The 10,347-nt window shown below is 37.6% G+C and overlaps 1 protein-coding gene across 1 annotated transcript; it reads right to left on the bottom strand.

Moving 5' to 3' along the window:
- Window positions 1-1,838: 1,838 nt before the first annotated feature.
- Window positions 1,839-7,625, bottom strand: LOC111222859 (serine/arginine-rich splicing factor 3-like). The gene is made up of 7 exons (XM_022746743.1): window positions 7,510-7,625; window positions 6,272-6,321; window positions 5,256-5,466; window positions 5,022-5,156; window positions 2,802-2,840; window positions 2,616-2,702; window positions 1,839-2,521 (listed from the first exon to the last, which is right to left on the bottom strand). Exons 2-7 carry the CDS (start codon window positions 6,276-6,278, stop codon window positions 2,494-2,496), a joined length of 507 nt encoding a protein of 168 aa, XP_022602464.1. The 5' UTR covers window positions 6,279-6,321; window positions 7,510-7,625; the 3' UTR covers window positions 1,839-2,493.
- Between the last annotated feature and the right edge of the window lie 2,722 nt (window positions 7,626-10,347).

Here is a 10,347-nt window from a genome sequence, read left to right on the forward strand (position 1 = left end):
TCCGACTAGACCCCAGTTTTCTTCTGTTTAAAGTTGGGTTGAAATTGGTGTCGGTTTGCTCTTCTATCCAGACAGAAGTGTCCCGAGCTTGGGAGTTCAAAGGAAGGGAGAATTGCTCATTTTGGTTCTCATCTGCAGGCAACTCCTCTGTTGGTAATGAAAATGTTGCTTGCTCAACACCGCATTCAAGTCCTGTATCTTGTCTTGGGCTATTTTTATCAATGGTTATCTCTGCTGTGGTAGAAAACCCTGGAACTACTGATTCTACATGTGACTCACTAATTAAATAGTTGCCCTGTAAATTTCCATCCTGTCTCGACAGGTCTGTATCTTTGTCTCTTTCTCTGTTTTCTTTTTCTTTTGCACAGTACACACTGAGATGTTCTTCTGGCATTTCCCTGGAATCTGATTGGGCAATTAACTGCTGATCTACAGTGGGACATGAAGGTACACTTAAACTAGTTGAGTCAGAGCCGCCAACAACATTTTCTGTAACTTCCTTACTCTGAGGCATACCTGATTTGTCAGTCACTTCCAGCATGGTTTCCACTCGTTTACAAGAATAAGACTTCACTTCACAGTCAGTCTCATTTTCATCTTGGTCTGCTTTTTGATTTCTACCCTGGGAAATTAAGATTTCCAGGACATCGTCTGAGCAGTTTGTTGCGGCAGGGTTCTGCACCTCACAAGAATAGCCAGGCGTAATGGCAGAATACAAAGAGCTGTCATGTGTTGCAGACATATCCTGCACACTCACATTACCTAATTCTTCCTGCCTCTCAGACTGGGCTTCAGTACCCTTGGTGTTTTCCTCAACTTCCTCTCCAGGTTCGTGGTATAATTCAGTTGCTGAATCCTTTACATGCTGTCCTTTATTTTTTCGTCTAGACCCCAGTTTTCTTCTGTTTAATGTAAGGTCTGGTGAAGGTGGATGTTGGGTTTCACGTTGTAAACTGTCAGTATTAGGCAATACGCTTAATGACTCATTTTCTTCAGGTATTTGGCGTTGTGCTACAGAAATGCTGTCCGTGACATGGAGCTCATCAACCTTGGGTGTTTCATTTTGATTTGCTACCCTGCGATGTGAACCAAGTCTTTTTTTCTTTGATCTTTGAGTAGACATGATTTCTAATCTTCTTTCCTAAAGCATGAGACATTTAGTCATGCAATGTGTCAGCAAAATTCAATTCTACTATACATCAGATAATATCAACTGAATCTAGAGAAAACTGTGACAAAGTAATTTCTCTTTAAGCCTTAATGAACTACTTTAAACACTCAAAACAATTCATTCCACAAGCCACATACAGCACACAAAAATATGTATGAGTTTTGAGACTTACTTTTAACACAGTATTATAAAGCCTCTCAACTGAAAACTGTTCAGTCAGTTCCCTTTAAAAGTCTAAACTCCAACAATTACATTAAAATAAAATCAAAATGGATTAGTATTTAAAACTAAATTAGATAAAAGTTTTCAGGCTTACCCCAAAATTGTTACATGTGCTTACCCACCAAATCTGGCACCCCTTTCGTCTCCCTGCATGAGTTGCTTTGTAATGTCAAGTAATCTGCCCCAGCAACACGGCAGTTAGATTTTCACACATGGAGGTGTTCCTATACTGCATCTATGACCGACAGCTTCCTGTGTGGGCTGCACTTGCAGCCTTCACCAGCAAACAGCAACAACATACACTTCCTGAATTGAGTCAAGCTTTATTTACTTGACAAGAATCTCATTTGAATTATCATACGTGGCAAGTTTTTTTTCCCAATAATTCTACACTAACAGTATAAGAAACTATCTCCAACATAAAAAAGAATGGGCAAAGGGGAAATAATTTCAACTGGAAAAACATTTATTGAACAAGTTGTTTAACTGCACCAGCACGAATTGTCAGAGCTCAGAGAATCAAGCAAAGCTGAATAAAGGCCTTCTTTTGCAAAATTGAAATAGGTAAAAAACAGAATTACAGATGTTTTAGGCTTCAAGGCTAGCCTGCAAATAACAGCACCAGTATTTACAACATTTGCTGAGTCTGCTTTCTGTCACTGGTACAAAGTATGCTCCTTCTACTGGTGATGCATATCACAGTAACCCATCAAAAGTAATTTAAGAGTCAACCAAGAATAATAAAGAGGAAACAAAAACAAATAAAAACATTACATATACCTTAATTCAGTTAAGCAGTTAAAAAAATAACAGGATGGTGATGTAAAACTAAATCCAGTACTGAATTTCAGAACATGCAGGGTAAGATAAAATTCGTTTCATGTGAACAGTAATTTCGAAGGCAAAAAATATTGTTGGAAAAAAAACAAAACAAAACGAGTCTTTTGTTGTTAATTCAACAGAATAGTACACCACATTTAACAAGCTGACCTTAGATGTCATGAGCTTGCAAACAAAATCTAAAAAGAAAAACATGACTATAAAAATTTGTATTGTCAAACCATAGCAGGATGCTGCAGACAAACCATCCTTTGAGGTCTTCATTTCCTCTCGTTAGACCGTGAACGACTGTAAAATACATGAATTAGTGAATTAATGTGAGATGAAGTTTTAAAATACATTATAATAGTCAGTACAAATAATAATAATAATACTAATGTACCTCCTTGACTGTGAGAAGGATCTTGAGCGCTTACGATTCTTGTCTCTGGAGAGAGACCGATATCTACGTCTGTCTCTTGAAAGAGACCTGGTGGACAAAAAAACCCCACAAACAAAATCACATGAATTTTATCATTTATCATGAACACAGACATAATTTCAATCAAAACTGCTTTAACAAGCTTACCTGCTGCGACTGCGACTGAGGCTCCTCCTCCTTGGTGATCTATGTTGTAGGTGAAGTTAAAAAACATAAAAGAAAAAATTACAACAGAGAATTTCACCCTTCCTATCACTAATGAAACCTTTGGTACTCTTGATCCCTACAGAGACACGGGTTACACGTGGAAACGTGGCTACACGTAGTTCCTTGTCTGTTTATAGAAGGATCATCTGCATCCATGAACCGCATCAAGATCAACTCATTAAAAAGGAAACTTTGGCTAATGAGCACCAATCATGGAGTCGTATTTCAGAGTCTAGAACAAAATCAGGGCTCGACATTAAGGCTTGTCTCGGATAATTGTGACAACTGGGAAAAACATATTCTTAGATCATTTGTCTACTGCTATGCTACTATAAAATTGGTTTTAAACAATGCTGGGGGCACAGTTTGTGCAAAATTATGTACAAAATACATGATAAAAGTAAATTGCTTCTTCAATGGACGTGATCAGAAACAATGGTGACTGATTGTTTTTACTTTTACAGAACAACCTTGATAACAAATAAATTGAAAATATTTTTTTTAATTATGAACCTGGTGTGCTCAAAGTGAAAGGGTATTTTCGTTGAAAAGGGGGCAAGCTTTAACAAAAACAAAGTACAATTTATTTTAATGGATATCACTCATAATGGCTTAATGTCGAGCCATGAAAATAAACTTACAGTGATGATCCGATCAAAGTAGTTCATTTTTGCAAATGAAAACTATAGATTGACAGCAAATTTCCTTGACCACAAGTTTTGACCTTTAGATTTTTGCAGCTCTGCACTGAAATTGCTCAAAATTATATAACTGCTGATGGAAAAATGTCAAGCAGTGTTGAAAGCTAGATTAAGCATAAAAACTACAAAGAGCAGGATAAAAGAAACTTACTATTTTGGGGGATTTGGACAACATAGAAATGACGCAAGGAAGCCAGACTGATGGTGAGGGAGGTCGAATTGCAGAGAGGATTTGCCACATGATGCAAATGTTGGAGATATGAAGTTGCTTGGTGGCTGGTTGGAGGGGGTAGTTGTAGATTTTCCCTGCCTTTTTTGGGGGGGGAAGATGGGTAGGGATGTAAGCCAAGGGCTGTTCCCGTTGATACAGTAGTTGTGTGGAGAATAGAAAGAGTAAAGACGCTGATTGGTTGATAATGTGAAGTGGACCGCTGTCGATTGGGTTAAGGTTGGAGGAAGAAGAGGAGGGTGCTGAGAACTGCATGCTCAGGAACCAAAAGGTTGGTGGAACCTGACGACTGGCGGTGAGCCTGGGTCATGTGACAACACCAGCCAAGCTGATTGGGGCTCGCTGGTCAGCAGTCACATGATGCTGAAAGAAGACTAGTTGACTGACTCAGATGGTGAGAAGCGTGGTGGTGACTCTGAAACGGGGTTCAGTTTTATTAATAGATGGCAACTGAACTCAGAGAGAAAACAAAATTTACACCTGCAGTTAAGTAGTTCTAGAAAATGCCTATAAAATGTTTGATGGAAGATGAAACGCTAACCTCTTACGATGTCCCCGTAATGCAATATCACTCTGGTAGAGCTTGGTGTTTTACAGGCATACTGCTTTAAGAGTTCATAAATAGTCAAGTGCTGACATAAGTTGCCACTGGACTCAGCTCTGAAACTTAACAAAATTGACACTGATAATAAAAGAAAAAGAAAAAGAAAAAAGAAGACCCTTCATGATGCTGAAATAATGAAATTTTGTTTAAAAAGTATCACTCCAGTTAGGAGGATCAGGTAGGAATAGATTGTTAAACAAATTAAGAAAAGGGTTGACATCAATATATCAAATCCTGAAGCAGTCAGATCCACAGATTATCTATTTATGAACTCATATTCTATGTGTGCTAATAATAATAATAATAATAATAATAATATTAATAATGATAATAATAATAATAATGAGAAGGTTCATTTTTAATAATCATTTTATTTCAATAGGCCATAGAAATGACCAGTCAGAAACTTTACTCCCTTATTGGCCTTTTGACAAAGCTTTAAAAGATCTAAAGATATAAAAGATTTACCTTTTGGGTGGTTGGTAGATTTAAACGGCTTTACTAAGCGAACTAATATTTTGAAGGAATCATAAAGCTAATGCTTACACTGTGTGAGGAATGCAAATCTGTTTTTACACGACACTGCCACTAAATAAAATGGCAAAAATCACGTGGGAAATACATACCTGCGTCTGACTGGAGGACTACGTCGCCTAAAATCATCTCGAGGGCGTCTACTCCAGGATGGAGGAGGGCCACGGCTTCTAGAGCGCTTTTCCCCAGTGGATAACTCAACACGCACTCGACAGCCACACATGGTTCTAAACAAAAGCCATCACACATGTGGGAAACAGCAATTGTCAAAACAAAAACCAAACAAGCACTAAAAAAAGAACTAAGAAATGTGCTGAAGGAATTACCTTCCATCCAGTTCTCTCACAGCATCAGATGCATCTCTGGGATCTTCAAACTCTACGAAAGCAAAACCTGGTGGATTCCTAGCAACCCAAACACTTCTTAGAGGACCATAGTACCCAAAAGCCCTTTCTAATTCTGTCTTATTTCCATTGTTTCCTAGATTTCCAACATAAACCTTGCAGTCAAGGGGACAGTCTCTGTGAAGAGCAGGGTCTGAAACAAGAAGAGACACAAACTAACATGATGGGATATAATAAATGTGGCCATGCAGGATTTAACTCATTCAGCATAATCCTTTCTGCAATAATCTACATGTCCAAACATTTACTTTCTCTAATTTTTTCCCTTTCTGGTGTCGAGTGATTCAAGTTTTTACAAGCTAGTTCATAGCTTGGGACTTATGTGCTGCCATCTACTTCACAGGTTACACTACATCAACATATGAATTATGGTTTGTATAAGATATGTATTTGTATTGAGCAATATGACAATAAAAACAGTGAGAAAAAAATTGTGTAAGCTGTCAGATATTTAGCCATAGTTTATACCAAGGTAGCCCTCCTTTTATTATTACTGTTTGAGTAACGCCATTGCTGGCAATGTTACAAAATGCTCAGCAGGACTGCTTTATGACAACCCTGGCTTTACAGAGGTTGTGTACCAATATGATGAGGTCCATTGCCTGGATTATATAAAAACAGTCAATTCTACCTTGTTATTATATCTATAATCAGTTTATCTATTGAATGTTTTTTGATGTCTTCTAAACTAAACAATTAATCAAGAGAGACTAAGGGTGGATTAATCAATGAAAAATAATCATTTGCTGCAAAGAAAGGGTTGAAAGGGCAAAACTGCCATTTCACTGAATTTATCACAAGACTAATTAGTCAAGACAAATCAAGGAAAGATCTGGGTGTCTCACTACCTCAGCTAAACCATTTATTGGGGGAAAACCTGTTTTGAGCTGCAGGGAAAGGTTATTTCAGTAACTCTGTGAAGTAACAAGTTATTATACCTCCCATTTCAGCAAATATCTTCCTGTTAGAGTCCTACAATCAGATGGGCCTGAAAGAAAAGAAAGATAGAAAATGTTATAGCCACATACCTGAGCTCTAGTGCAATGAATGCACTATACCATTTAATATTACCTTGTTGGGTCCATTTTGAAAAACCCATTTATCGCTGTTTGGCAGTACATTGGCAGCCTGCTGAAGAGTGCAATATCTTTTTGGTTTAGTCTTACATCTGGAGCACTATGAAACCTCCTCAAACTGCAGGAAGGCTGTTCAAGTTTACAGACTCTGGTCTGACACTCTTTAAATTTACTTTAAGCAGAGATGGCTGAATGGGACTTGATTATACATGCAGTCTAATGTAGTAGCTCTGCATTAAATCCTTCTTAATAAAGGTTATAATGTTCTTTTTATTGATGCCGTTTCAGAGAGGTTTTGATTTAACTTGATGATCATTTTGAAAGCGTGTAGTTTATTGAGTTGTTAAACTGTGTTGCATTAAACTCATAAGGTGTTTTTTTTGTATTTTGTAGACCTATTTATATCAAAGAGTAAAATAAACAGAGATGTCTCTCTGTATAATGGAAAAAAAAAACAGCTCAACAACAGCACAAACTGCTTCAAAAAATTCCATACAGTTCACTTAACACCTCTCTAAAACAATTTAAACATTTTAACAACTGATCAGTATAACGTTAATGAAGGTAGGATTCATTGCTGGACTGTTGTATTAGCCTGCATTATTTTAATAGGGTGTCCCTAATAACCTGAAAAGTGAGTATAACGTTAGGGATTCCCAAGCTATTTAATTGTCAGCACTAGCTCCACTCACCCATGCTAACGCAAGCTAGCAACCAAAAGTAACATAGCTCGGTTTCGTTAGCTAGTGCGTAACAGAGACCCGGGTATCGTTAAAACTTGTTTTTAAGACTATTGGTTTGATTAAGACGTAAATTCCGCCATTGTACAAAATGATTAAATACAGTAATTACTTGGGTCTAACTTAGCTGCCACACATTTAGTCAGGATTCACAACTACCCCGTCCACCATGCAAATATTAAAGCTATGCTAGCCAGCACACAATGTGGCAGCTTGCAAATGTAGCATCTAACACGACGACACGGTTATAAAGAAGAATAAAGATTACCTTCCAAGCCGACCCGCACACTAACCAGAGTTATATGATACAAAACAAGGGAGGAATCAAGCAGATTAAGGTATTCAAGAAATATAGCTCACCTTTCTTGTAGCTACAGCCGAACAATAATGTTAGCAGCAGAATTCACGCCCCCCGATTCAACTGCTAGCTAAACTTGTTGTTAGCACCGGCAGCTCAGCAGAAGAGAGCCACAACGATTCGTCCTTCTTCTTCTCTGTGTTTATTGGCGGATCGCAAACCAGTGTTAAATGTACAGACCGCCACCTACTGTAGCGGAATGGACAGCGGGCCACAAAATACTGTGTATAATCATAATATGCTGCTGTCCAATAGTAATGTCTAGTTACTGTTGGACGGTGGTATCTTTCCAAACAAGCTCTTACCTTTTCTTCTTCTTCTTCTTCTTCGTCACAAAAAACAAAACAAAACAAAAAAAGCCGTACAGCAACTGGACTGTATCAAGTCTGTAAGTGGTTTTCTGAATCTAGGCATGGAGGGATTACTGAATGTGCCTACCTGGCTCAGGGGCCCAACAGGTCAGAGGGCCTTGTTTGAACCCTCTGTACTGTTAACATTATTAGGTGGAAAGTCTGGCAAATGACTACAAAGAGACATCAAATGATGATAAAGATTTGCAAAATGACAACAGAGTCGAAAAGGACCGCAATGAGATATGAAATGACAACAAAGAGATGCAAATACAAAATTACCACAAGGAGACACAAAACAACCACAAAGAAACTCAAAATGACTCCAAAGAGACACAAAACAATCACAAGGGCTGGCAAAAGGACCACAAAGAGTTGTAAAATGACCACAAAGAGTTGTAAAATGACCACAAAGACACAGACACAATGACCACAAATGTACACAAAAGTACAACAAGGCTAAACAAAATGACTACAAAGACACAAACAACTAAAATGACACACCAAAAAAAAAAAGAAAAGAAAAAAAGAAAAACAGAGAGACAATAATTGACTACAAAGAGACACAAAACTAAATGCAAATGACTTTAGGTCTTTTGCTCCTACGTAGAAGGGGTAGGGATCTCGGCCAAGGGTGCCCATTATTTCATAATCCATCCATAAATCTAGTTAGCTACATCTGGAAGAACTCCATTAAAGTTCTTTCTAAATTATACTCATTATTAAAAGAGAAACGATCATCATACCTACAGAACAGTGACTCAACAGCCCCACTAATTTGTTGAGGAATCTGGGCAATTTTGGGCTGAAATAGTCCTTCTAATTCTCCATGGGCTGTAATAATCATTCAGCAAACACCATCCCCATCCCCATCCCCATCAAAGTGAGTCGCCACTATTTTCCAAGCACATTTTCTCCCATCTCCATCACTACCTCTCTGTTCATAGACAGATAGATACCATAGAGTGCATTATTAGATCTGATGGGAAATTTCAGAGTTACAGCACCTACATGTAAGTCACATAAATTACAAAACAGAGGAGATAAAAAAAAAAAAACACTCAAGGAGGTAGGAAAGAAACAGAATTCAGTAAAAGACATAGGCCTAGATAAGTCTGAGATAGAAGCTGAACTACGAGCTTATTATTCTCTGCTGTATATACTGTGAGTATTAAATGTACATTGTACAGTGATAGTACCAGAGTGATAGACTTCACGTCATTGCAAATAGGTAATATTATGATGTATTACAACAAGAGAGACAGATATTGTGTTTTCTTGGTGAATACCATCCTCTACCTTTGTCTGTTTCTCCTCTCTTCCCTGATGACTTTCATTTCAAACCTTGTCTTCAAGGCTGGAGATTTTTCTTAACAGCTGTTCCCGTTCCTGTGCACTCCGTCCATGGTCTTTTATAGAAACTTTGTCAAATATTACATTTCCACTGTATGAAGACATGTGACTTCTCTTACTTAAAATTCCCCTTCTCCTCTTCCATGTCAACATAATATTTTAAATCACAAATTGGCAACATGTCTGTATTGCTATATTAACCCTGTGTCCTTATGAAAAACAAACTTGTTCAATAGAGTATAAACAGGAACAGTTATGTTTGAAAAAGAACACAAAAGCTATGAAAGGAAGTTGTGGAATATGACTAAGCACATTTGCTCAATTTTATGGTAATTGTTCTTTACTTAAGTATTTACATTTTATTCTCTTTTGTACGTAGTATTAGGATTTTAAATACGGGACTTTTACTTGTATTTGCACATTGTTACTTTTCCTTAAATAAAACATCTGAATAGTTTTTCCACCATTGATAAGAACATGAATTCAGAAAATGACTGATATTTGACTGTACATATTTCATCATAATTATCTTAAATAAGAATCAATAAATAAATACAGTTGAGATCAAAAGCCTGTGACCACTTTCCCATTCAAATGGTCTCAAACTTTTGGACCCCATTGTACGTGGCCTAAACAATGAACCTGAGAAAATTTACTGCCATGTCCATGTCATGTTACATCAAATGCTGTGCTAGTACAGATAGTATGTCATTATGTTTTATGTTGACAGGAAATACAAACTTTACTCATGCAGTCTGACCTTAAAAACAGAAAACAGTTACTGCCTGCCGTTTGGTGATTGCTGTGCAGGGAACAAGAGTAAATCAACAGAGCTGGAGGGTTATTGCTCAACAGGAGGCAACACCACAAACGACCCCTTGTAAGAGTTCAGGTGGGTGGTTAGACACTGTATGTACACTTCCCGTATAGAGACGCATTCAAGAAGTAGTGCTGAGCAGGGGGAAAAATGTGAGTAACAGACGTCTTTGTGTGTTTCTGACCGTGAACTTAACCTCTCAGGACACTCTGCACATCGCAAAATTAAACAGACCGTAAGACCAACAAACACATTTTTGAGTCAGCAATGGTGCAGCTGACTTTCTGAAGGATTTCTTTTGTAAACCAAACTGTCACATG

Source organism: Seriola dumerili, unplaced genomic scaffold (assembly GCF_002260705.1).
Source record: "Seriola dumerili isolate Sdu_G_001 unplaced genomic scaffold, Sdu_1.0 BDQW01000109.1, whole genome shotgun sequence".
Classification (NCBI taxonomy): domain Eukaryota; kingdom Metazoa; phylum Chordata; class Actinopteri; order Carangiformes; family Carangidae; genus Seriola; species Seriola dumerili.

Bases quoted from the DNA above. Each gene is read 5' to 3' on its own strand.
- LOC111222859 (XM_022746743.1), bottom strand. The intron at 5,157-5,255 runs GTAATTCCTTCA...GCTTTTGTTTAG, and splicing joins GTGAGAGAACTGGATGGAAG to AACCATGTGTGGCTGTCGAG. The intron at 2,841-5,021 runs GTATGTATTTCC...CCTACAACATAG, and splicing joins AGTCCTCCAGTCAGACGCAG to ATCACCAAGGAGGAGGAGCC.